This window comes from Gavia stellata, chromosome 20, assembly GCF_030936135.1.
Source record: "Gavia stellata isolate bGavSte3 chromosome 20, bGavSte3.hap2, whole genome shotgun sequence".
Classification (NCBI taxonomy): domain Eukaryota; kingdom Metazoa; phylum Chordata; class Aves; order Gaviiformes; family Gaviidae; genus Gavia; species Gavia stellata.
Window position 1 is genome coordinate 9,605,810 of NC_082613.1, and position 26,180 is coordinate 9,631,989.

Consider the following 26,180-nt stretch of genomic DNA (forward strand, 5'->3'; position numbering starts at 1 on the left):
TTTTCTTCACCTGAACAAAATATTTTTCCATTTATTTGTTATCAGTGAAGGGAGTGAATATACTGAAACATGTCTGCTGTTCTGCTCTACTACCCTCTATTAACTTCCTAAGCACTTGGGAACCTTGGGCTCAGCTGCACGAAATAACAGGGAAACTAATTAGGCCAATAAAACTCAATGATTGAGTCAGGTACCCCGAGAAAGGGAATGACTTTTTACTACTACTTTTTTTTTGTGTTAATACATGTGTTCACCCTCAAGTTCTTCATTGCCTGCACTGCTGGCAGCACGGATCAGATTTAGTTACAGCTGAAGAAGGAAGGTCCCAGCCATGCGCAGTGATGATCGGGGTGACAATTCCTTTCTGTGCCCAGCTGTGGGGTCTCCTGGGCCAGAGTCTGATGAACAGCTTGTTGCAAGTCCCATTGTCTGCACAGGTCCTTCTCAGCTCATGCAGTACTCGTCTCACAGTAGAGGCAATTAATATGCCGCCGGGATGGCATGTGAACAGGTCTGGGCTGCATTGCAAGGGCAGTTTGGCCCAAGTCTCTCTGCTAATGTGGACACAGGGACAGGCAGAGGCACGTGAAGGACAGGGCAAGCTTGGAGGAGGTGGGGGACTGTGCAGAAGACAAGCCTCTAGCTCCAAGCAGCCGGTCCCTATGTCCAAACACGCAGCGCCTGCTGCAGTCAGCACATGGCCAAGACTTGCAAAGAAAATTTAGATACAAAGGCTAATCTAATCTAATCTAAGGCTAATCTAGATCTAATGCTAATCAGTAAAATCTGTAATTGAAAAAATGGTAATCAAGTGAGATTACCAGCCTGATCCTATTATCGGCCCCCTGCGCAGCCGGTTAGGTCAGTGCTGCACGCCGCGTTACCAGAGCCTCCTCCCACAGTGGCAGGGCCGGGAGGGTTGCACGCTGCTGGCTTGGTTGTGGCACCGTGCCGGGAGCGTGTTGCAGAGCTGTCCTCCCGGGGAACTGAGGAAGCCGAGCACTCCTTTATTAGCCAAAATTCACCCTCATTGTATTTGTATCTTGCTTTGCAGATGGGAAATGCATCCAATGCCTCAGTGTTCATCTCCACATTATCGGAGAGAGAAGACCTGATTTTTGGCACGCTCTATTTAGTCTTTGGTAAGGAAATATAGCCTGTTATACCTCTGTCTGTCCCTGCTGCGGGCAGCCCAGGTACCTGCCTGCTTGCCAGAGACATTCAGGCGCTTTGCAGTCACTGATGCATCCAGAAGCCTTCAGTCATTAGCAGAATAATCAAACTGGCCCTTCCCACGTTAGCCCTCTCCACATTACTCAAAAGGATGATCTGGCCAAAGCTTGGTGACTGCCTTCCCCTCTCAGGGGAACTGCAAGTACCAGTTACGTTTTTAAATATTTGGAAGGTTGAAGAACAACCTTTGAGGAACATGCCGTAACTGCAGCCACCCAATGTGAGATGAATAGGGTCTCATTGTTAGCGTTGCCAGCTTCACGACTATTGAAGGTGGTTTGGACCTCCATCTGGCCCTTGCTTTCAGCAGAAGATGCTGCTGAACGTCCTGTGATTTGGAGTTAGTGGCACCAGAAAGCCAGCAGGCAAAACTAAGGGGCTGGGACATGCTCTGAGGTGGCTTAGCCCGGGTTGGTGTGCGCCAGAAGCGAATGATGGGCAGAGAAAAGCCTTCCAATTTTCTGAGCCCCAAGCAAGTTTTCTCCCAAGTGCCAGGAGAGTTTTCATGCCTGCAAGCATGGGGAACCAAAAAGATGCTCGCACACAGGGCAGGGCTCACGCCACTGGGACTGCCAGCAGTCCTATAGGCACCTACAGCTCCTAGGAGTTAGTACAGCTAATAAAATGTACTTAGTACAGCTGTGAGACTAGCTCTGTGGGAAAAATGCCTCGTGAGGCTGGGAATAAGGACAAACATCTCAGTACTCTACCCTCCAGCAACTCCAAAGCCCTGGATTTGGCCAGGTCCTGCATGGGAATCCTGTTCCCAAGAGGAACTTCAGTGTTGGCTGTTCAGTGGCTTTGGAAGCTAGTTCTTACCATGATGTTTAATTTACAGCCTAATCCATAAGGGATAAACTCTCATCTTACCCAACCTGCCCCAAGAGCAGCAAAGATTCCCCTTCTGAGGACACCGAAACCTCTTTTCAATGAAAGAACAATTACATAATAAAAAAATTGTTATAAAATTTTAATCACCACTGTTGTTTTAAATACACTAATAGCAAACAAAGAGCCTTCTTTTGTTTAGTCTGGATTTTCCTTGATCTCCATAATGCCTCTCTTCTTGTTTATTTTGTTACCATGATATTGGACAGCACAGACTCACAGGAGTGACGTTGCCAGGGAGAAATTAAAAAGGCGAAGGGGCCCAGCTTCTTGGCCTCACATCAGAAGAGCAATCGCACACAGCTCCCGTTATTTATCTAGCTGGAAGGAAGTGCCTCCCTTGCTCCTTCCAGCTGGAAGAAGTGACTCTGGCCAGATCCTGCACCCGGAGCCCACTGCAGTCTCATCCCATCACTGCCCTCCTACCAAACGCCTCTGTAGGATCTCAGGAAGGGGAAGGGATCAAATTCAATGTAAAGCAGCTCCAGATGTGCTCACAGAGCTCTGCAGGTCCCGTGGGCTCCCCTGCTCAGCCCGCTCCGGAGAGGGAAGCCTGGAGCCCTTTCCACCCTCTGTAGACATCTCCGGTGTTTGCTTCCAAACATCTCAAGATGATCCTGGCTCCTTTCCCAGCTCTGTTACATACAGCACCGTTCCTCTGCCTTCTCCGCAGGCATCATGTCCCTCTCTGGGAACTCGCTGCTCCTGCTGGTGGCCTATCGGAAGAGGTCCATGCTGAAGCCTGCCGAGTTCTTCATTGTCAACCTCGCCATCAGTGACCTGAGCATGACGGTGACTCTCTTCCCCTTGGCCACCTCGTCCTTCTTTGCACACAGGTACCTTGTGGAAGCGGCCCTGAGCTGGTCGATGGCCCCGGGTACAGTTTGCAAACCTTGTCTTGAAATGGGAAGATCCCTGACAGGGGTCTGGAGTGACCCAAGGAGTCAGTCCGGTGGCACTGGGGCACTGTGTAACATCACAGACATCCATCCCACAGCAGGGTGGCTTGCTCTTCCCTGTCCCTCCGGTTTATCACACAGACTTGCCGTAACAGGGGTTTGGTGGTGGGTTTCCGAGCTGCCACCCGCATGGCACAGGCACCGCAGTGGTGTGCGCCAGCGTGGATCAGGGCAGCTCCCGCACCCGTGGCTCCATCTGTGCCTGTCACTGGGATGCTCAGGGAACAAATTAGGGGCAAGATCATGCCCACGTTTTCTTGGGCAATCAGGTGCTGGTATCCATGCAGCCTGTTGCAGCCGCTCCACGCATGGTCAGCTTTGCTCCTGTTGTGGGACCAGCAGCTGAGGCCCCACCGCCCGGAGAGCAGCTGGGAAACACCCAGCCTTCCTCCGGAGCAGGGACCACCGAGACAATTCCCATCCAGCCGCGTGGCCGGGGCTGTCAGCCAGCCGGCCCGGGCAGAGGGGAAGGGCTGGGTTTACCCGCAGGCTTTCCCTTGCAGGTGGCTGTTCAACCAGGCGGTGTGCACCCTCTACGCCTTCTGCGGGGTCTTGTTCGGGCTGTGCAGCCTCACCAGCCTGACGGTGCTCAGCACGGTTTGCTGCCTGAAGGTCTGTTACCCAACATATGGTAGGTGCCGGGATGCGTTATCTGATCTATACTTACACCCCTCTCTGTTAATATAACCCTTTTTCTTCCTTCTCTTACGGCCAGATCCACCTCTTCTGGGAAAGCTTTGCCTCAGGGCAGCCTATTCCCGCAGCAGACTCTGAAGGCTTTTATCACTTGTGTATTCACCCCCCTCCACTGCCGTGGGGCTATGGAGCCCCAGTACCCTGTGCCGTTGTGCCCATGCCCTGTGCAGACAACTCAGCCGTCCCTTGCGTCACTCTAGGGCTCAGGAGCATCGTCCAGGAAAGTGCCAAGGGGGTTGTCCATCCTCTGTAGAAAAGTCCCAGCTACCGTTTCACAGCAGGTTGCGGGGTTTTGAACGTCCATACACATACTTGAGCTTAGACCAGAGCAGACTCTGCATCTGGGAAGCCACAAGCTCTGGCAGTGCAAGGAAGAGCCGCTTTTCCTTGTCCCTGGTGGGAAAGCCATAGGCCAAAAGTATTTAATTCACCGAAATAATTAATACCAGAGGGCTGGGTCTGCAGTGTTGTAGCTCACTTCTGTAGCCCTATTTTCACCTGGACTTCCTCCACAGAGCTAATGTGAATGTTTGCAGCTCTAAGCTCGGGCACCAGCTCTTTGTAGAGGGCATGCACCGCAGAGAGCGCCTGAGGAGGCAAGGGGACCCAGGGATGTCCCCTACACATTTACAGCTCCTCCTATTTGGAGTTGCTTCTTAATTTCCTCAGCTCAGCTGCTAATCCTCCATCTAGCACGTATCTTCAGAAAAGACTTTGGATTAAAGACCAAAAATAGAAATAAAGTGGGAAAATCAAAGATAATATTTTGATGTGCAGACCAGCACCCCAAGCTGCATCCTCACCCCCTCTCCTGTGGCTCGCTGCCCGTCTGCCCCGAGCCTGTGCCTGTCGCCAACTGCCAATGTGCTTTGTCCGCAGCAGCTGACAGTGCTTCAAGGACGATGCTGGAGCAGAGTCACCTTGGTTATGTGCCAGCACAATGGCTCAGGAGATCACTAAAAAGGTGGAAGGAAAGATAAAGATAAAAGTTAGCTGTTAAAAGGTAGCCCAGGTACCGGTGGCTTTTCCCTGCGCAGGTTCTGCTCTCTAGATGAGCCAGCGCTTGGCAGCCTGGCACGTTGAGCTTATCTGCCCGTGACACCCCGGCCCATTTTCTGTGAGGAAATGGCTAATCTCAATGTGCTTTTAATTGCTTCATTTCAAAGCAAAATTTTACTGCTATGTGTGGCTGAAGATTTAGCACTTTATACTGAGCTCTTAGAAGATCAGGGAGTTTTAGATTTGATGGGGGATGGGACAAAAAGGAAAAAACCCACCTCCCCGAGTGCTTCAGTCTGCCAGAGAGGAAAAGGTCCTTCAAATGACAGTGTCTGGGATGGCTTTGAGCAGTCCTGGAGGCAGCTCTGCCTGCCTCCCTCCCTCCCAGCTGCCCGTGGGGCCGTGGGTGCAGCCGTATCCCCGTGGGGCCGTGGGTGCAGCGTCCTGCTCCAGGCCACCAGCAGCCACACAACCTCTCAACAACTCCTCCCAAAGCCGAGAGGGGCTGCACCGCTGATCCTGCCGCTTGCTGCCCAGATTGGGGCAAACCCTCACGTTTCTCTTGACTCCTTGCTCCGGCCGCCGTGCCCAAGGGGACAGGAGGATGCCCGTGTGTCCCAGGGCCTGGGGATGGGCACTGGCGTGGCTCTGCCCCCTCCGTGGCTGCGGTGCTGCCATGCTGTGTGCAGCAGCTCCTGCCCTGCCCGGGCGGCCCCGGCTGCGTCCCAGGGCAGTTGGCCTCATTCCCGCTGCCTGGAGGTGCGGGCAGCTCCAGGTCACAGCCTCTCTCTCCGCTCCCCCTCGCCGATGGGAAACTATCCTCACCCCGATCCCTCTGCCGCAGGCAACAAGTTCTCGCCCTGCCATGCTGGAGTGCTGCTGCTGTGCGTCTGGGCGTACGCCTTGATGTTTGCCACGGCCCCCTTGGCCGAGTGGGGCAGCTACGGCCCCGAGCCCTACGGGACAGCCTGCTGCATCACATGGAAAGCCTCAAGCTGGGAGGCCACGCTTTACATCCTCGCCCTCTTCATCTTCTGCTACCTTCTCCCCTGCCTCCTCATCCTCGTCTCCTACTCGCTGATCCTCTGGACGGTGCGGGTGTCCCGGAGAGCTGTCAGGCAGCACACATCCCCCCAGCGCAGAGCCCGCAGCGTGCACAGCCTGGTCGTGAAGGTAGGGGATGGCTCGGGGTGCTGTGGGGTCCCGGGGTGCCCCCTGCCCCAGCCCACTGTCCCATGGGCAGGTGAAGGTGGCAGAACCCCTTCTGCCAGGGTGTCTGCCGCTCCCAATGAATTCTCCAGGTGTTTGTATCAGTGTGGGTAATAACACATTTCTTGTTGAAAGCCATCAGGTGGAGGAGTTTTCATTTTAAATTACATTGGAAAAGATCATAAAGGAGCTTGCATGAGTCATTGTTCCCCAGACGACAAGCTAATACTATAATTTACCAAGGATATGTCAAAAAAAAAAAGTGGATACACTTTAAAAAAAAAAAAACAAACATGAAAGAAAACAGCTTGCAAGCCTGGCCACGAAGGAAACGTTCACGTCTTCTTAGAGGAGGGGGTTCTGAGCATGGCCCATTTCCAGAGCCTCTCAGTCGGTCTGCACGCCGGCACACAGATTGCTGGAGGGATTCTGAGCGCTGCCAAAAGGCTGTTGGAGTCCGATGCTGGCCTGGTCCCAGCCAGGTTGCTTCGTACCCATCTGACGCAGCGTGTTGAGGCAATTCCCGAGTTTCCCAGGTGGGACGGGGTGTGAGTCGCCTGAAGCAAGTGCAGGTTTATGTGCCCACACTGGGATGTGCTGAGTTGCTGCCCTGTTGTCTGACACCCCGATGCTCCAGTGCGATGGGTCCAGAAGGCTGAGCACCTTTCCCTGGGGACGTGACCGACTGCTCGGGGTCCTATTGCACATGGCTGAGTTTTGCGGGGGGCGGTGTCAGTATCCTGTGTGTGCCGCAGGAGGCTCACGGCACTGCCGTCTCCATCTCCTTCTCTTCCAGCTGAGCATTGCCGTGTGCCTGGGGTTTCTGGCTGCCTGGACCCCTTATGCCATCGTTGCCCTGTGGGCAGTCCTCGGTGATGCCAGCCAGGTGCCGGTGCTGGCCTTCGTGCTGTCGGCAGTCTTTGCCAAGTCCTCGACGCTCTACAACCCCCTTGTGTACCTGCTCTTCAAGCCCAACTTCCAGAAGTTCATCTCCAAGGACATGGTGCTCCTCCAGGCCATCCGCACCTTCCTCTGCTGCGGCTGCCCGCATGCCGCGCTCCAGCCCTTCCCATCTCCGGGCTTCCATGACCACCCTGGGGCTTGCAGAAACTGCAACGACACGTTTGAGTGTTTCAGTAACTACCCCAAGTGCTACAAACTACCCCAGGCACCCAGCAGCTCGCCCCGATGCGCTCCCCTGGCTATCCTGGCCGATGGAGCTGCTTGCCAGCCGGGGCTGAAGAGGACGGTGCAGGTGATGGTGCTTGTCACACGGAAAAGGTCGGGCCTGGGTGCTGCGAATGTGGCGGGGGAAGCCCTGCCATCGGATATCATGAAAGACCTTCTCTGAGCCCAGCCGTGCCCGGCTGTGTCCTACCAGTGCACTGGAAGACAAACCCAAACGCAACATTTCTCTCACCTACATATCTGATGGGTCCCCAGCATGTTCTGCAGATGAAGTGACATGGAAATTTAAGACCAACCTTGCCTCCCCCTCTGGTTTGGCTCTTGCAACTCTGAGCCTAGTCTTTGCACTTGCGAAAAAAAAAAAATTAGACCCCAGTGCCTGAAATCTGCCCAGGGTGCAAGTCCAGGGTGCAGTTTCTCCTGCAGCTTGCTCTCGGGGCCCTTGGCCTTTGTTTTTCCATCCTGGTGCTCTGATGACCAAGTAGGAACTTGGTTGTCTTAAGAAACTGTGCCTGGCAGGGAGGGCTGGGGGCCAGGAGGCCCCGAGAGGCATCCTACCTCCAGCGCCCGCTCCTGCAGCCCCCGCTGACCGTGTCCTTTCCCATCGGGGAGCGGGACCGTGCCGCTCAGCTACCTCACTTGGGATTATGAAACATCTTTATATACCTCTCAAGAGACTACTCTCTCCGCAGGGGGTTACCCCACTCCTTCGATTTGAACACAAACCCACCACCGTCCTATAGTTCGAAATGGGAGCTTGTCTTTAGCGTAAGGATTTGGGGTTAAAATAATCCCGGTGCGAGTAATAGCAGTCCCAGGTCATGCTCTCCAGGCAGGGAATGGCAAATGTGTGTGAGCACCATCCTGGAGACAGGGCTGTGGCCGCGGCTGGGAAGACGACGGGGCAGCTCACGCCGCCGGCACTGCTGCGCAGGGGAGCAGCTGCCTGGGCAACAGCATCCCGCGGCCTTGTAGTCGGCGTTTGGAGATCGGTGTGGGCAGTTCACCCATGGGAAGAGTCTGGGACAAAAAGGACCAAGAAGCTGTGAAAGGGCCTGATGCAGAGCCATCAGTAGGAAAGTCCCCAGGTTATCCGCTGTGGCAGGCGCAGGGCGGGCTCGCAGACGTCTCTCTCCAGCAGCATGCTGGCAGCCCTGCGGTGAAGCTCACCTGGGACTGAGCTCGGGGGCTCCCCGTCCCACCCCCAGCACCGAGCCGCTCGTGTGCCCTGCCTTGGGCACGGCGGGAGCTGGTTTTGCTTTGCAGGGGGTGAATAAGACGGCCAGGGTGCCGAAAGAGGTTGGTTATGCCCCAAAAAATTAAAAGATGCATCCAAGGTGATGAGAAGAGTCCGTAGCAGAGGCACCCAGCAAGGCACTTACTCGTGGGAGTGCTTTAACGTTGTCGCTGGTTAACGAACAAAACCACACCACAACCCATCACCAGAGCTGCAGCATTAAATCACGGATGTGCTAAATGGGAATAGTGACCTGTTTTCTGCACCGAGTGCTGGGAAACAGCCGCTGCCGCCGATGCCATCGCTGGCTGCACCCTGCCTGCCAGCCCTGCCTGCCAGCCGACCCTGAGCTCTCCCTCCTTCCTCCGCTCTCCAAATACAGATACTGCTATTTTTAGCAGTCCCTCCCAGAACCGCGATGTATCACTGCCTTTTCTTAGCACAGATACAGCAGCCTCCTCTCTTCCGAGGACACACAGCACTTCACAAAAGACCCGCTAGCTGCAGGGGCGTGCAGAAATACAGGGGGGCAGCTCTGCTCCCTCGGGGGCAGATGGCAAATGCCCACCACTGGTCATTTAAGCAACCCAGGCATTAAAATCAGGAGCTGGGCTTTTTGGGCTCAATGATGTGGCCCAGTTCCAGTGTAGGTGGCACCGGAGCCAGCGCAAGCTCTGTGGTGGGTGCATGCGTGCATGCAGAGGCACCCAGCGAGGCACCGGAGGGTGCTGGGCTGCGGGTGGTCCTCTCCCTGCTTTCTGTGTGTGCCATCATTACTGGCTGCTGCTGCACAGCTCTGATTAGCGCACGACAGCATGGCAGTCGTGGCATTTGCTTTTGTCCCTTGGTCATTTCCACTTAGCCGCTTCACCTAGCAGTTTCCTCGTGACAGGAGAGGGTCACCGATACCTCTGGGGTGCACTTGCATCCTCCCAGAATGGTTTTGCCCACGTGTGATACCTGCAGTGCAGGCAGTTGGGGCAGGGCCGGGTTTATGCACAAGAGGCAAGTAATAACTGAAAGGCTATGTGGGGAGCAACACTCCTCCCTTCGTCTCCTATTCCTGCTATGCAAAAAACCCCAAACCCAACCCAAAGATGTGCAATATTTGCAAAATGCTGCAAACAAACAAAGAAAAATCAGGGCAGCCAGTGAAGAGAGAGGACAAAGTTTCCAGCGTGGGTGCAGGTTTCTAGGAGGGCCAGTCACCGCCCGGCCCGGGGCACGGCTGCTCGGCCCCTTCCCACCCCACGGCTCGGGGCACTGCTCCCCGAGCCCCGTCCCAGGCGCCCCGGCACAGGAGGGAATCACAAGCGCTCGGTGTCTCTGCTGACTAGTCATCGTGTTCCAGACATTGTATGTTTTTAAAGTAAATCCACTCATGCAAAACTGGTGTTCGACTTGGTTCAGGTATATGTTGGCGGCCGCGCTCCGGGGTACATGGCAATACCGCTGCTGTGCCTGCTGCTGCGTGCGGCTGTGGGCGAGCGACGGCGGAGAGGGGGCACGGCCCCTCGGCCGGGGCATGGGGACTCGGGGCAAGCAAACCTCTCCTTCCCCAGCAGCCGAGCCGTCCTCCTGCCGGGGCGAAGCCGCGATGGTGTGGCCAGTGGCGATGGTGTGGCCTCGGCCGAGCCCCGCTGTGCCTGCTGCCCATCGCGCCATGGGGGGAGAGGAGCCTCCAGAAAGGTGGCCAAGGGCTGTTTCCCACCGCAGGACATGAACATGAAGGGCTGCTGCCATCTCCTGGGGGCTGTCAGGGCATGGCCACCCTGGGCTGGCCGGCGGGCCAAGGATGTGACCCGGGCCAGGCTGGGGCTTCGGGCTGCCACGGGCTCGGGGCGCAGCGTGGTCCAACCACCGATGCAGCATCAGGTCCCTGCCTTGCTTACCGGCCCCCCTGGCCTGCCACTTTGTCCCCTGCTAGCTAAAAAATACTGCAGTCCAGAAATCACATAAAGGAGACAGGAAAAAAAAAAACCATCTGCAAATCCCCCAGGTCCTTTATTACTCCGGGAAAACCCCGGATCAGCATCTTCATCTTCAGTTTGGTGTGAGAATGCGTAACATCGAGAGCGCGTAATACTGAGTATGCTTTGATCTACATTCATAGAGACACTCCTGCTGCTGGGGTTCAGGCAGTGGCACTGCAGCCACTTAGCAAAATCCAGATCGATTTAATTAACTCCATGCACGGTGGCCAGGCCACACAGCAGGTCCAGGGTCCCTCCCCGGCATGACCTGGTGCTGCCATAACCGGGGTACTCCTGCCTGCCAGGCTGGCCCGTCCCCTGGGGCATGGCACAGCTGGTGCCCATTTAATCAGTGTCCCCAGCTGGGAATGGTGCCATCAGCTGCCACCAATTACCTGAGGACAAGAGCCCCCCCTCCCTACAAGGGCAGCTCCTGGGATGGCTGCTGGTGGGGTGAGCTTGGGGCTGCGAGGAGGACGGTGGCTCTGCGCCTTGGGGCTGAGGTAGGGTCTGTGTGAGCTGCTGCGGTCGGGTGGGCTTTGGGAGGTGGTTGCTGAGATTCCTTTAGCTTTTGGAGCGGCTGGGGCCTGGTCCCCGGTTCTGAGCTGCGTGGGAAGGGGGGTTGGGGGCTGCAGTGCTGTGCCGCTGCTCCGGGAGAGCCTGGCCCTGGTATAGGGAATGCGCTGGGGCTGCCTTGGTTTGGGTTCGGTGCCTGGGCAGGTGTGCTACAGTCACTGCGTTTCCTGCTCCGTGCTGGCTGAGTGAGAGCACTTGTGCCTCTCATCAGTGATGACTTTATTTTCAAACAGTCATCATATTCCAAGTTCGATCAGCCTCTTGAGGTTGAAGATGCTGAGGTGAGTGCAGGCAGGTATGCTCCTTTGACCAGCCTGAGCCAGAAAACCTGCAGCAAGAAATTTTTCACCAGGAGAGAGATTCCTTCCCAAAGGCAAGCTGGCAGAGGCCAGTTACAACCGTAAGGTAGTTTCAAAAGGTAGTCAGCCCATTCTGGGATTATTTTCTGCCCAAATTGCCCATGATTTCACATCCATCAGTGTCATAAAATCACTTTGGTACTAACCTGATGGCATAGGGCAATAACCCCTGGGATTTCTGTGTTCTTCCACTGACGGTACTGTAGGGCTCTGAAATAATGCAGTTTGCTCACTGTGACTCCATTAATAACCTGCAAAGCAGCAGCATTTCCAGGACACCTTCTCCTTTGCTGCCATACCTTGAGAGGTAAGCAGGTGAGCAATGCACTCCTGCCCCTCTTGGGAGAGACCCAACCTGGCAGCGGTTTAAGCTTGAAAGAGAATTCAAGGGTGAACTAAAGCAGTGGGTGTGTGTCCTCACAGCCTTCCCGCTTGTCCTGGGAACACGGGCACGCTTCTCAAATCAGTGTTGTGTCCCACCAACCTCAGCTGCACACGGGGCTGGACGTTGGAGCAATGCAGCATCCTGCAGCTGTCTGTATGATAGCACCGGCAAAATGGGTGGTGTGTGACTTGAGCCTCTGTCTTAATTTGTCTTATGGCTTCATCCAAAAGCTGTCCCTTCCTGTGGTCTCCAGGGCCCAGCAGCAGTCTCTAGGGCCATGTTTCACAGTGGATGTGGCCAGCAAAATGTGATTTTTTACATAAATGAAGCTGAGAGCAGATGTCATTTTTCTGCCACTTCCCTCTCTGCTAAGGGTAGCAGCCGTTAGATTGTGTACAGATACGAACCTTTGGAAAAAATTTGCCCTTTGAGTTTAATATCTATTAACACTGGTTCTGTGAACTGGCTCTGCAAGGACTGCTTTGCCTCAAACGAGGTGACCAGTGCCTGCTGTGCTTCCCTCAGAGCTGCTCTGAGGCCGCAGGGACATGCTCTACCGTTCTGCTTGGTTTTCGGTTTGCTGTGGACAGAAAAACTTAGAACAACTGGAGGTGCCCGGTAGCCAGGGTGCCTCAACCCAAATGTCCCCAGGGCCCACCGTGAGCTGTGTTCCACCAAAATGGGGGATTGCTCAGGCTTCTGAGGGCACAACAGCACACTCCAAGGTGGCAGAGAAGCAGTGTATCCTAGGAAAGGAAAAATGGGGAATAAAGTGACCGTCAAGGAAAGTGAGCAAAATTATAAATGAATGTGAAAATCGATCATTGACACAACAGTAGAAGTTTCTTCCAGTGGTTCCAAACTATGGAGGTTAATGTGTAATCTGAGGGGAAAATGAAGTCTTAACTCCAGGTTGTGACAAGTGTGGTGGGTGCCTTCTGAAGTTTTAGTGCAGTTGCTTTTTAAATACCACTGCTGCCCCCCCCCCCTCCCCCCCCCAACATTCCTCTAGCTTAATTGCTTCAAAGTGATTTCATTACTTCTGGCTGTGGTGATTAATTGAAGGTATAAACCCCCCCCAGCTGGTGGCTCTCGGCCGTTGTGCTGCTGTTGGCCTCCTCACGAGCAGGACTGGGAGGCAGGACCAGCCTCCCCAGCAGCCTCTTGCTCTGACAGGTCTTGCACAAGCTCATCCAACTCCTGTTCAAATTTAAAGTGGGATGCAGTGTTGAGGATCCCATCAGCTCAAATCAGAGCTGCCCTCAACGCACACCACCAATCCAAGTAATGGCCAGCGACCCCTCACATCCAGACCCTTGGTACTGCCAGGATCAGCGGCTGCACAAAGCCGACGGTGTGTGTTCCCCGCTGGTGGCTGTGCTCTGGCTGTGCCGTCTCCCGTGGCCCTGTTCTTCTCGAAGGCTGGGTAGCCCTCAGCTACAGTCTGTGCCACTGACATTTAAATGCAGCCCCATGGGTGGAAACCTCCTCTCTGGGGTGGGTGACCTCACCTACAGGCTCCACAGCCGCTGGGAAAAGGCAAAGGGTGTTTAACAAGAAAAGCTTGGAGCCCTGGACTTGCTTCCCAAACGTTAAGCTCCTGAATGGCAGATAGCGGCTATTGCTTTTGGTCCTTTTATGGAAGCTTTTAGATTAGGCTGTAGAAACAGCCGGTAGGTGCTTTAATGTTTAAAATAATGTCTCTTGGTGTGGTTGAGTTAAAAATAACACCTTCATCATGATGAAACCAAGACAGGGAAAGCTGGAGGTGTTTGCTCGCATTTGGCTGGTGAGTCATGAGCAGGCTGGGGCCCGGATCTGGCTCTCCGGCACCCAGGGCACTGATGGGGCTCGAAGATGGTACAGGTTGTGCGTAAACCAGCCTCCATGGTAATGACCGCTTATCAGTGACTGCCATGCGGCTGTCTCGGTGCCCACAGACATGTCACTCGGGGGGGGCGGGAGTGGTGATGGCGTGTCTGCAGGGAGGACGCGCAGGAGCCCCATCGCATGCTCCGTCATGTCTTATGGGTGAGACCTGGGAGCTCTCCCTGGCTGAGCATCGGCTGGTCATTGTGTGGCAGCCCCCCCCCGGGAGGGGGTGGTTGGGCGCTGTCCCAAGCCCGGTGGCACGGCCGTACTCAGTGCAGCTGTCCCGATGGGGGATGCAAGGGAGCGGGACAGGCAGGGGCATCCCCTCACTGCCTGCTCTCCTCCCTGTCTGGCACAGGGGTTGCTGTCAGGCTGGCCAGTCTGACCACAGTTTTAGTAGCCCCAAATATCAAGCAGCTCAGAGGGCCGCTTGTTGGCATTGCAGAGGGGATCTTGATTAGTGGGGAAACTGAGGCACAGAGCGGGCCTGTGAGCTGGCAGTGATGACACAGCAGAGTGGGATTGCAGCCCCCTTGAGCAGTGGAGTGAAACCTGGTGAAAGCCCCTGTTGGTTTGGGGAATGGATGGGCTGGAAGAAGTGGAAAAGTAACTTCTGTGAGTCTCTGAGCTGCCAGGAGCTGTGCTCTGCGTTCCCCCTGCCTCTCCTTTGCATGGCTCTTTAGTTGTCAAGAGAAACAGCCACTGGGTTTGCTGTCTGGCAGAACTTCAGGGCACTGTAATTAGTAACATCTGCATTGCACTTCCTGGTGGTTCCATATTTGAGAGCAGAAAAAAATGAAGTTTACACTTGCACAAATTTGCAGATGACACCAAGTTAGGATGGGGCTGCTAGTACTTGTAGAAAGAAGATTAGAGTTTAATATTGGCCTGATAAAATAGGAAATGATCTAAAGTAGCTGCAAGGCAAGTCAGTAAGGAGACATAATTTTTCTTTTTTAAGCGTATTACTTTAAGTGAAGAAATCCAAACTGTGAAATGACTGTCACAGAAAAGTCAATGTATTGATAAATGAACATGAAAATTGGTGACTGCAATAATGGCAAAAACTTCTATTGGTTCCAAAATAAGGAAGTTGGTGCATATTTTGAGAGCGAACAAGCTGTCTTAATTCCAGGTTTTGACAAATGTAGCATTTTCTTAAGTTTTAGAATAGTTGCTTTTAATTTAAACCTTCCAAATTTTCTTCAATTTAATTGCTTCACAGTGATTTCATTAGTTCTAGCTATCTCAGTTAATTGCTTCAATTCAATGTGGAAGTTACTCCCAGCACAGGGCGCTCACGAGAAGCCGGCGCAGCAGCACTGACTGCCAGCAGAGGGCAGGAAACGATCAATTTGCCTTGATGGAAGTTACCAAAGGGCTGATCTATCGGTACTTACCTCTATTTATTTGCGGGTGACCTATTTCACCAGAGTAACAATAGAAATTAGAAGCAATTTTATATTTCAGCATGACTATGGCATAACACTAAGTCCAGTGTAATAGCGTCTAGATCAATGTATGCCTTCCAGTGACAAGTGAAGCTCCCAGAGACCTTCCAGCCAGCTCCTGGGCTTAAAATGTTCAAGTTGAGAAACCAAGACAGATGGGTAACTAAAATGTAATTAAGTCCACTGTTGTCTAGAAGGGTGAAGAAAAAGTCTGATTTTTACACAGTCCTCTCCTAAGGATAAAGCAAGCACAGATTGCTTTTTGGTCAACACCAGAAGCTGAATTCATGCCCCATTCAGACTCCCACCAGTGCGTGGTTTCAGCTCTGGGCGCAGCAGAGAGCACCTCTTTTGAGCTCACAGGGAGGGGGAAAAAATTGGAGAAGGGAGTCCTGTGTCCAGATGTGTTATTTTGAAAAACTGTTCAGACAACACAGGTTTAGGATTCTAAATACATTCTTGAACTTTTATTCCTCCCAGCAGGTAAGCAGTTGATTAAAAACCTTAGTAGCAAAACCAGACCAAAAATATAAGTCTCACACTTTTAGAAACAAATGTGCACTTGCATGTCAGATTTACATGCAGAACTACAATTCACACTTCAACAGTGAATATGCAAACAGCTAATGAGGAATTTGGGTTGGCAGTGAGAGCAAACTGCTGCATGTGTAACCATGGCAAACGTGCAACAAACGCTGCGTGTCTGTTTAAGTGTATGCAATTTTAAGCAAATGAACTAGGCCATGTAGAAAAAGTGAAATCATACTGCTGATTTTGAAACAGTGTAAGCAGAAGAGAAAAATCATATTAACAAACAGGACAGCTTAATGAAAGCTGTTTGGCACTTCCCAACTGAGGCTGCTTCAGCAATGTGCAATATTAACCCTTCTGTAGCTGGATTAGACTTTGTAGACTCTTCTTCCTCACGTACACATATAGTTCAGCAAGCGAATGATATGCAAAATGCTGCTTTTGCTTCCACTAGAACTTAAAAATTCCACTAGTGAATTCTGGAGTGTTAGGGACACTTTATGAATTAGGCAAAACAAAAGCTGCTGTTTTATAAGATTTGAAGCCAAAGTGCCAGCAAGGAGCAACTGCCAATTACAGAAACCCAACTGCAACTGGTTTTAGCCAAGGAAAAAAAACCACATTGAAACTAGAAATTCAAATGCAGTTCTGTACTGTGTCATACAATGCCCCAACCCCCCAAACCATGCTCTAATCAGTACTGTGGATTAGATACCTCATATTAAAAAAAACCCAAAACTATAAAATAGAATCAAGAATTTCTTAAATGACAAAACCAATGGTTTTCAGAGGTGCTTCCTTGTATGTGCAACATCTGCTTTCTGCCAAGGTATGCATCTTCTCTGGATTCATAATGTGCAAATCCCATAAATTATAGATTTATTCCAGTCAGATTTCCTTACTAGTGCTGAAACAAATTCACAGTATAAACTGTCAAGACTCTCCATGCTGTGAATGAATATAGATATATGTAAAAAAAAAAAAAGTAAAGTGCAATTCATTCTGTTTTGCAGAGTCATACAATGGCTCTGTACTTCAGCATATGTTTACAGCAGATTTCATAATAGGAAGAACCCCCCCCATTAAACAATGTCATCCTTTCATGGCAGATGTTTCTGCTTTTCGGTAGGCTGCATGAAATTTGCTATGCTGTAAAATCAGAACAAAAGGTTCTTCATTCAGTTCAGTGTCTGACACTTACAGGTTTCCATCACTGACTAGTAATATCAAGCACAGTAGATCTGTGGCTTTATACCTAAACATGTAGCACAAGACATGCCTGATATCAGAAAGTTCGTTCTTAGCTTTTGTGCAGTCAGACTCTTGATACTTAAATCCTCTTTCTAATGATAAACTCATTGCACTCCTGCCCCTGTCTGCTATAGCAGCTCTTGCTCATCATCTTCAGATCCTGAGGGTCCTTGTCGTACCTCTTCGTACCATTTGTTTGTGAGGGTTTTCATCTGTATGCGCCCGTGATGCAAGTCCTAAATGAAAGCAAACCAGAACAGTTTCTTAGCTACACCACTACTTGTGTGTTAGAGCAAAAGAGAAAGACTAGTTTAACACATTCCTTAAGAAATAATCCACTCCTGGTCTCTAAGCGTGCAAAGCAATCGTTTCCTACAAGAAAATGTTTATTGAGTGTTCAATCAGTAATTATTTCCACAGATGATATTTTTGATGACAGGTATTTTTACCTGTGTTTTCTCGACAGTCCTGCTCTGTGGGTTTCAACAATCCTAATGCTGCCTGGATGGCCTGGCTTTGAATCTTGCTCCTCTCTGTGTTCCCAGGGACAGTGGGAAGCTTGTGGCCTGCTTTGATGATTCACATACTTATTTTTCTAGCCTTTGGTTGCAATCTGGATGGCAGCCTGTGCTTTTGGCTACCAACTATGAATGAGATGCTCACTCTGGTTTCTTGATTCCTTTTTGGTTTTGCAAAAAATGCCTTCAGCTTTTGTGGGAAAGTGCTGAAAGTATTCTTTTGAAAAGAAAGGTACAAAACAAGAGGAAAAATAGTATGTTTGTAAGGAAGATGGAATATGCATACTTTACACAAAATTACCAACTCCACAGCAAAAATGCTTAATTTATGGCAAACTGGAAAAACGGTGAATTATACAGCCAAGGAGTCTCAGGTTTCTGAGGCGTGGTGTGAAAATGGCATAGTATTTACACCTCTCAGAGCCACTCAGCGTTAAGTTACATGTTCAGTCAGGTGTCATTTTTGCATTTACTGCTTCAAAGTCTTGGTCTCCCAGTGAAGAAGTCTTAAAAGTGAAGGCTGCAATTCTGGTGCATAGTTCCAAGATAAAAACCGCACTTTGCAGAAAAATCACAACTCCAGAATTCACAGGACTATGTACAATAAGAGGCAGCAACTTTGTGTGATAGCACTTTAAAAACTCTGCATGAATGGCAGCAGCTTTTTCTAGCAACAGTAGTAACTCCTGATACTCTTCATGGTACTCTGCAAGATTAAAGGTGAATTCAACAAATCTATACACCTTTTAAAGTTTAATTGAGGTAGCCCTGAGATGCTCATTTAATCTGACCTGCAATTTTACAGTGCAGCTTTTCATTACAGCTGCTCTACATATGCACAAGTAATGTATTAGATGGCTCACTGTTCCTAATGTAGAACTTGCATTGCTACACTATGAGCCTTGAATGGTACAGTGTGAAAATGACAACCAATTCTACCACAGTTTCTTTTCTTCAAGAGAACAAGACAGACTTACTTCTTGTGTGAGTCTTCTGGTGAAGAAAGGATTCAAATACTTGGCATCGAACCACATAAACCCTTTGAGGTCCTGGCGTTTTATGTACTGGGCTTCATATTCCTCCTCTGTGAGCTCTGATAAGTGTTCGGATTCTATGGTATTTCCCTAGAAAGATCACAAATATTGGAATAACCTGAGAAATGTGGCAGTCATCCCTTTAGCTTGCTTCAACCCCCTGTTTCTGTGCTCTCCTTTCTCACAACCAATTCCCATGCTGGAACAACACAGAAATTGTCACCCCAAGCCTACCAGGGCTTATGGCTGTATGAACCTGTCCAGCTGTTGATTCACAGAGCCAGTTAGCTTCCCTTTTCATGCTGAAAGGTAAAAGACCTCAAATGTTCCATGTTTTGTATTGTTACTATTGCTGAGAACAGATTTCTAGTGTGCAGGTTTTCCCTTGTGAGCTAGACAATTATTTTAACCAGCAAGCAACACTAATGTCATTGTCTCACTGATAACAAGCCCTGTACCAGAGCACACCCTATCCCTGTGCTCTTCCCGTATACACCTCCCTATGTGGACTCAGTAAGACAACTCTGAAGACTGCAAGCTTTTTGAAACCTCACGCCAAGAGGAGCTGTTCTTCAGATCCTACAGAACAATACCCTGCATGTATTGTTCAACGGTTTGGGGAAAAACAGGGAAATGCTCTGGGATACTTTATGTACTCCAGCCCTTGCACGTGAAGTTTCAGACTGGCTGTTAGTTTTCTTCAGTATTCTTGCTTAGCCAGAAATTGCTTTAAAATAAAACCCAGTCAGAGGGGTGCCGTTGTTACCACCTTCTCATAGCCTTTGCTTTGACTTTTTCAAAATAATTTCCATCTGCCTTTTATGATTAATTCATGACTCACACTGTACTAGCTACTTTCCCTCTGTATATGACTCAATCCTGTATCATCTGCTTTATGATTTTGCAGGAGTTACTTTAATTTGCATGGATCAATTTATAATTAGATTGCATTAAGAGACTATTTCTCCTCCCTTTGTCCAGTTATTTTGTGTAAACACTAACCAAGCTCTGTCTTCGGGATATTTAAAAGTTGTATTACTTGGCTTTTTCCTACCACCTTGGCTTTTTCCATTGCTTTCATTTTACTTTTTAGTACAAAACAATGTACTAGTCTTGGAAAATGTAAAAATTAAAAAATAAAAATCAGTGATCCTCTGAATAAAACACCCAAACAAACCATCTTCTCTGTCTTGCTAAGATTAATGTCCTTCTTGTTCCTCTTGCGTGCTTTGGAGTCCTCAATGTCAATCAGTCTGATGAGGGGCATGGTTCCTCCTCCCAGCAGCAAAATCGTGAACAGTACTATGATGATTGTTGTTGTCCCAATGAGCTGCCGCTTCTCTATTGGTTCCAAGCCCAAATGAAGGCTGAGGGCATAGGGAATTGCACCACGTAAACCTGATCAGAGAGAACAGTAAATCAATGAAGAGTGAATCAACAGCTACATTGGCTCTTAGCACCCTGCTAACTCAACGGGAATTCTCAATCTTTAAAAGATTTTCACAATCCTGTACCATGTCCATTTATTTATCATTTGGTTATTCCCTAAAATGAATCTGAGCTCTTCAGACACTGCTGTTCAAACTGTGAAGTTGCTAGACCTAGAAACAAAAGTAGACTCTGCAGAAAAGCTTTAGTGGGGATCACCACTGCATACTCCTCTAGCACAAAGTGGAAAGAGAATGTATCCTATTGCACTTGGGTTTGAAAACAGTGCAAATGTTCAGCTGAGTTTTGCTCCACAGATGGAAAACCAGTTCTTCCCAGAGTAGTCCACACAATGAAAAAGATGAAACATTTTTTCCAGTTCTCCATACTTTGAGCTTTAACTTACCGCTAAACCACATGATAAACATCATTTTGGGGGTGATTTTATGATCACGGAAGAAGTTGAGTAGGTAGGAAAGTGGGAAAATATTCACTGCTCTACCAAAGAGAACAAGTACCTGAAAAACAGAAATAAAAGCAAAAGACCATTTGATGTGTTACATTCACGCAGGCCCCAGTTGCATCTGGTTTGTACAGGGTAAGGTGAACACGCTCTTTTCACTCACAAGTCTTGCAACTAGGTGTGCTGCTAAACTAACAAAAAGAAATCTCTCGGCATAGGTCAATGTGGAATTTAACTTTTCAAACATTTTGTCTGCTTAACTGAAACTAAACCAGATTTGTCACTGACAGAGACCAGACACTACTTTACTTATAATAAATAAATGAAACCCAAGAGGCATTCCAGGGAGACCAAGAATTACTTTGGGTAAAAGTTCTCCTCAGTTCAGCTCCTTTAATCATTCCCCTGACGCAGCAGCTAAGAAGGCAGTAAGATATTTCTATTGTCTCCCCATGGACCAGCTCCTCAGAGAAAAAGGCCAGAAGCCAAACAAATAGCATGTAATCTGGTTCTTCAACACCTCCCTGGGTATGGTTGTAAAATATACCACACATTGAAGCAACATTTTCAGAGGGGAAAAAAAAAGTACTATTGATTTAATGGCAGACAATTAACAAATACAGTGAAAACTTTAACTCAGAAAAGCAAAGGTTTTCACAATGGCATTGCTTTTAAGCTCTACCACGAACAGACCTTGATAAAGTAAATATCTTAGAATTAGTCAGCAGGATCCTTGGAGGGCTGTGCTGTTTTCCTTTATGAATCACCCCAAAATTACGCAATTTGCGTTGTGCCTGTGAGGGCACTGCTACATAGAAGGAAGTGTCACACCTTAGATATATATTAGATAAGGAAGTTGGGTGTAATGCAGTGAGAGCAGTTCCCCATGCTGATATCACTATCTGTAAATTGTAGATAACAATTCTTCCCTTGAACCATGGATTAAAATATGCTAGTATACATTGCTGTACATGACTAGAAATGGATTCACATTTCCCTCTTTTGACTCCACAAAAGAACATACTTTTTGTGCCTGTATTAAACAATTATAATAGCAATAGATGTAGGTAACCCCCATGTTAAACATAATTCAAAGTGCCACTACATAAAGCTACACTGAAATACAGAATGAAAGAAAAAGAATTAAGAATGGAGTCAAAGAATGAATATACATTGGAGAAGGTTTGAGTAAGGACTTCATCTGAAGAAGGTGAGCTCACAGTGAAGAAGTGATGTATGGATTAAATTGGTTTGTGTAAACAAACTGTAATGATATATGAGAGAGAAAGACTCAAAAGCTGTAGTCCCAGAAAGATGAAACGGAGCCAAGTTTGATACTAGTTTGCACTGTAGTTTCTACAAACTGCATTCACACAAATTGTTCCTATGAAGCTAAAGATATGTAAAAACTCAGAATTGTTTTCTGGTAAAATAACTTCTGGAATAAAGTGGCATGTATAATCATCTCAATATCTTTTGAGATTTCTTTTATTTTAATAAATCTAATAGGGTCAAAACAAGCAAGGTTCTTTTCTTTGTTTTTAATAATCTTGTACAGAAGAGCTTCAAAATAACAGCAAACTGTTATTTTGAATAATACATATTCCTTAAAGAAGACTGATCTATTTGTACACCAAAGTGCTGAAACAAGAAGAATAATTTTGTGCTATTAGTGAGAGTTAACTTTGTGCAATATATAAAAATATAAAAGTATTTTCATAAAAACCTATAAAACATAACAAGTATTCCAAAATATTTTAACTGTAAGGTGTTTCCCCCCTCCCCAATACCAAAACCACATCTAAACAAGTATGGAAGAAAGTAAATACCTACTATGCACCAGATGACAAAGGACATTTCAAACTTGTGAGGAAAACTAAAAATTGACAGGCCAAGAAATGCAAACACACACGTTTCTGAAAAAGAAAAATCACATCTTAAATAAACATTTCTATAAAACCTTTCCTACACCTATTGTAAGTTACTACATACAGTACATAAAATAGTATTTCCTGACTTTTGAATGCACAAAATGGGCCCAAATGCCATTATGCAAAAGGCCAGAGTCTTCCACTCCTGCTGTCAGCGGACAGCACCTTAGTCTGTGTGTGTAGGCTTTTTTCAGCTGTAAATTACTAATGAGTATTAACAAAGCTAGCAAAACCTTGTTCTAAAGACTGAGGAATTTTTTACTTGAGGAATATAGGACACAAGCTACAGGAGCGACTACTAACAACTTCCGTAGCTTTGAATCAGATTCTATATAAAACTGAAACGTCAGGCACAATCTCATATATTACAAGTTGAACACTATTATAAAGTATTCAATTCATTGAATTCTTATAAACAGCAGCAGTTCATTACTTTCTTTGTAATAAAATACTGCACTGTATGATCTAACAACCTTTGTATATTCTAACAACCTCTAGAAATATGTTTGCAAATCTGAAATAGTACCACCACTGCACAATGACTACAGCACTCCAAACATTTTATTTCCACAGCACCAACCCATTACCACCAGAGAATCGCAGAGTCAAGATGTTTCGTCAGTTCACTGCTGTCCTAGCAAGGCAGGTTCCTTACCATAAAGGCAGTTAAAAACAGGATGGTTTTGGACAGACAGTAGCAAAATCTGAGTTACTGCAGCGTAAGACGCTGTTTGGTCATGCTTTGGGTACTGGCTACTTACATTTGCATGTTCAAAACATGCTGCAAACGGGTATGAAATTGCACGGTATCTTAAATAACTCCTTTACAGTGATTTGAATGAATACGTGCTTTTTTAGCATTTGTAATAGATAAAGACCAAACCCTGATGAGCTACTAGTGCTCAGTTAATGAGTGGTTAAGTTTAGTTTGCAGCAAGGCCACTCCCTGACCATGTTCCAAACGCATCTTCCTGCAAACAATACAGAACACAGTCATGCCATCCCCTAAAAAACAGGGATATATTTGTAACGCAGAAGCAAGTAATTTCTTTGAAAGTCTGGATCGTAAAAGGAAGTCGAAAGGCTATGGGACTCTAAGCTGCTTGTATTACTACTTCCAAAAACAACTTCTCAATTTGTGAAGCTATTGTTTTTGCCAGTAGCTTTTTATATCCAAAACCATTTTAAAAATACTGCTAAAAATCCATCTCCTAAACTAAAAATAGATCAGAGGAATATAGGAGTCAGATATCTCTATTCGGTTATCAATCTTGTGGCAAATCTTAGCAGGAGGCTGCAGGATGGGAGAGAGAGATTAACTGTATGTTTTATCCAGTATGGCAGGAAAGGTGACTTTTCACTGCCTTTCAGCCTCCACTATTAGGAACTGTTCTCTTCAAGACATGTATGGCTGACACACAAATGGCTAGAAGAAAATTTCAGGCAAATAAAATTTTAAACTATTAATATTAGATATTAATACTAGGTAGGACCTACCACACATGAAAGCAACAGTTCTCAGAGTCTGCTGCATTAAAATCTGTGTAACCGGGGACAAGTTATGGTGTGTATAGTGAGACATCACAATGCCAGAGAAGAGGATTGCCATGATACCTGGGAATAAAAATGTGGCAGTCAACAGAAGAATAGCTTGCACTCTGCAAATACTTGTGTTTATAGCCCTTACTAACACAAAAGCTTATGAAGCGATAACTGGGGTTTCTATTACCATTTTTATTCATACTGGTCTCATTTTCACTGGTCATATTAAATACAAGCAGGTCCAGTATAGGTCACTTGCAAACTAGAATAAATCCCTGTTATGTCATACATTCCCTCATACAAGCGAGGGAAATAAAAAGCCAATTCTTGAGTGTTTTTCTTTCACTCTCCTAACAGGTAGAGAGGTGAGATCAAAAGAAAAGAAAAATAAAACCAGTTTGAGAATAGCAGGGCTAATGAACTGTATGATTCAGTTCTCCCAGAAAGTGTGTCATTCTTTCCTACCTGCTGATCAGCCAGGCCCAATCACTCCACCAGAAGCAGAATGAGACCAACAGGGCATGGGTATTAATCCACTCCAGTATGGTGCACCACATCCAATACCATAAAAAATTAAGAACAAATAGGACACACAGGTGCACCCCCAATTTTCTATCAATCTGAGAATCAGAAAAGCTATTGAGACTTGAGAATTCAGGGCAAAGATTACCTTTGTAGGAATCACAGAATCATTTAGGTTGGAAAAGATTTTTAAGATCATCGAGTCCCACCGTAAGGAAGGTACAGCCTGATATGTAGGGCCTGCAAGGAATGCTACTGTGCAGAATGTCCCTTGACTCCAGCAGAAAGGGTCACTAAATCACCTGCTGTAAGTTACTACAGTGATTAATCTCAGATATCAATTATGGGAAAAGCCACCATTATAGAGTTCATTTCCATTATATAGTTCAGTTGCCCTAATGACATGCATTGCTTGGACAGAGGTACAGCAACTGATATCACAGGCCAGAACAGCTAGCTCAGATTTCACTATATTTCACAAATCTTTGATTTGTGTTAGGGAATTTTTCCATCTACCTTGCTTCTCAGCTTTTGGTTATTTATAGGAAGCGTCTGAATTTCAACCTATTTTGCTAACTGCTCAAGACATATCACAGACACAGTCAGTTGTTCACTGTTCCTAGGGAGCTGAGTATCTTAAAGGAAGTTTGAAGCATTTCCATGGCTGCTGCATAGACTTAAACCTGCAAAGGATGTCATTTGAGATGATGGTTACGGTTGTGGAAAAATTTAGCAGTCCACTTGAAGAACAACTACAGTACTCCTTGTGAGGAAATAACTGACAAAATTGACAATATAACCCAGAAGAAATCAATTGCAATGCAGATCTCGAGAGGACAGGATGACATGTGGGAGTATGCCTGCTTTGCCCAAAACAAGGGAAGTTTAAAAGACTAGAAGTATTTGGCTGGAGCTACGTGCCCAGGACTGGCCCAGAAGAACACAACTGGAAGGATTAGAATAGCTGAGGTACAGACAAAAGAATCCTTTGTTTGAAACACAGAGGTGACCTGACTAAGGCCGTTCAATATTTTATATTAATAAGCAATATAAATCAGAGTAGAGAAATGAGACAGGAAGCTGATTGCCTTAAAAAACCACTTAAATAAGCAAAGGTCAGAGACATTGGGCATCCAGCAGAACCGGACCCTGTCTTTGTACTTGATTCTACGGAATGATGGAAGAAGTTCACCTGTAAGCCTCTTCTTCTGGCCTTCAGCAAAACCTCTACCAAGTATTCAGAGATATATACAACACTCAGTGGTCGCAGCTGATTTCCCCAATGGCACTGAAGGACAGGCAGAAAAAAGGCTACAGGGCAGCAGGCTGGACATTATCTAAGTTAGCTGACGTGGCTGAGATCTACAGCGTGCAGCTGAAATTTTAATTCTGTAAGAGGCAGAGGTAACTGGGGAGAATACTAGTATTTACGCTGGGTAACTAATGCTTATGAAAACTGCAATTACCTTTTCTATACTTCTGTAACATGAAGTAGAGAATAAGTGTTTCTTTAAATAAGTCGAAGTTAAATGAAAGAGCACAGGTTAAATGAGAAAACATGTAAAAAACCAGGAGCCCTCTTAGACACAAATAACACCTACCCTAAATTTATCGAAGAAACTTCCACATACTCATTTTGCTACTCACCTGAGAGTGAGATACCTTCTGCAAGTCCGTAAGGAAGGTAAGCAAAGATAATCATCATCCCAAACTCTAGGGAGGGTGTCTTCCTTAAATCAATATGCTTTAGTACGTTCACATGAAAACGTTATGGAAAAAGTAAATAAAAAAAATTCAAAGAAAAATTTAAATCTGTTTCATTACATTACAAAACAATGATTATGCTTAATGTAATTATCTATTGAATAGCTAATAAAGTCTACACATTGGCCTTTGACTCAAGTATGGAAAGATTAATAACTTCTTATGAGGAGT

At 47.5% G+C, this 26,180-nt stretch overlaps 2 protein-coding genes across 2 annotated transcripts in view; one reads left to right on the forward strand and one right to left on the reverse strand.

The window, feature by feature from the left end:
- The first annotated feature begins 1,054 nt into the window (after positions 1–1,054).
- LOC104254382 (opsin-5-like) lies at positions 1,055–7,335 on the forward strand. Its single transcript, XM_059827417.1, has 5 exons — positions 1,055–1,142; positions 2,795–2,957; positions 3,584–3,711; positions 5,620–5,948; positions 6,781–7,335. The coding sequence occupies exons 1-5, from the start codon at positions 1,055–1,057 to the stop codon at positions 7,333–7,335; spliced, it is 1,263 nt and encodes a 420-aa protein (XP_059683400.1).
- Positions 7,336–15,469: 8,134 nt separating this feature from the next.
- SLC9A8 (solute carrier family 9 member A8) overlaps positions 15,470–26,180 on the reverse strand; it is a 30,779-nt gene continuing 20,068 nt past the window's right edge. The window contains exons 10-16 of the mRNA XM_059827112.1: positions 25,893–25,998; positions 23,679–23,795; positions 22,084–22,166; positions 20,194–20,305; positions 19,537–19,757; positions 18,303–18,449; positions 15,470–17,043 (exon numbers count right to left, since the gene is read on the reverse strand). Coding sequence (XP_059683095.1) covers positions 16,936–17,043; positions 18,303–18,449; positions 19,537–19,757; positions 20,194–20,305; positions 22,084–22,166; positions 23,679–23,795; positions 25,893–25,998 — 894 coding nt within the window. The 3' untranslated portion in view covers positions 15,470–16,935. The remainder of the gene's footprint in view (positions 17,044–18,302; positions 18,450–19,536; positions 19,758–20,193; positions 20,306–22,083; positions 22,167–23,678; positions 23,796–25,892; positions 25,999–26,180) is intronic.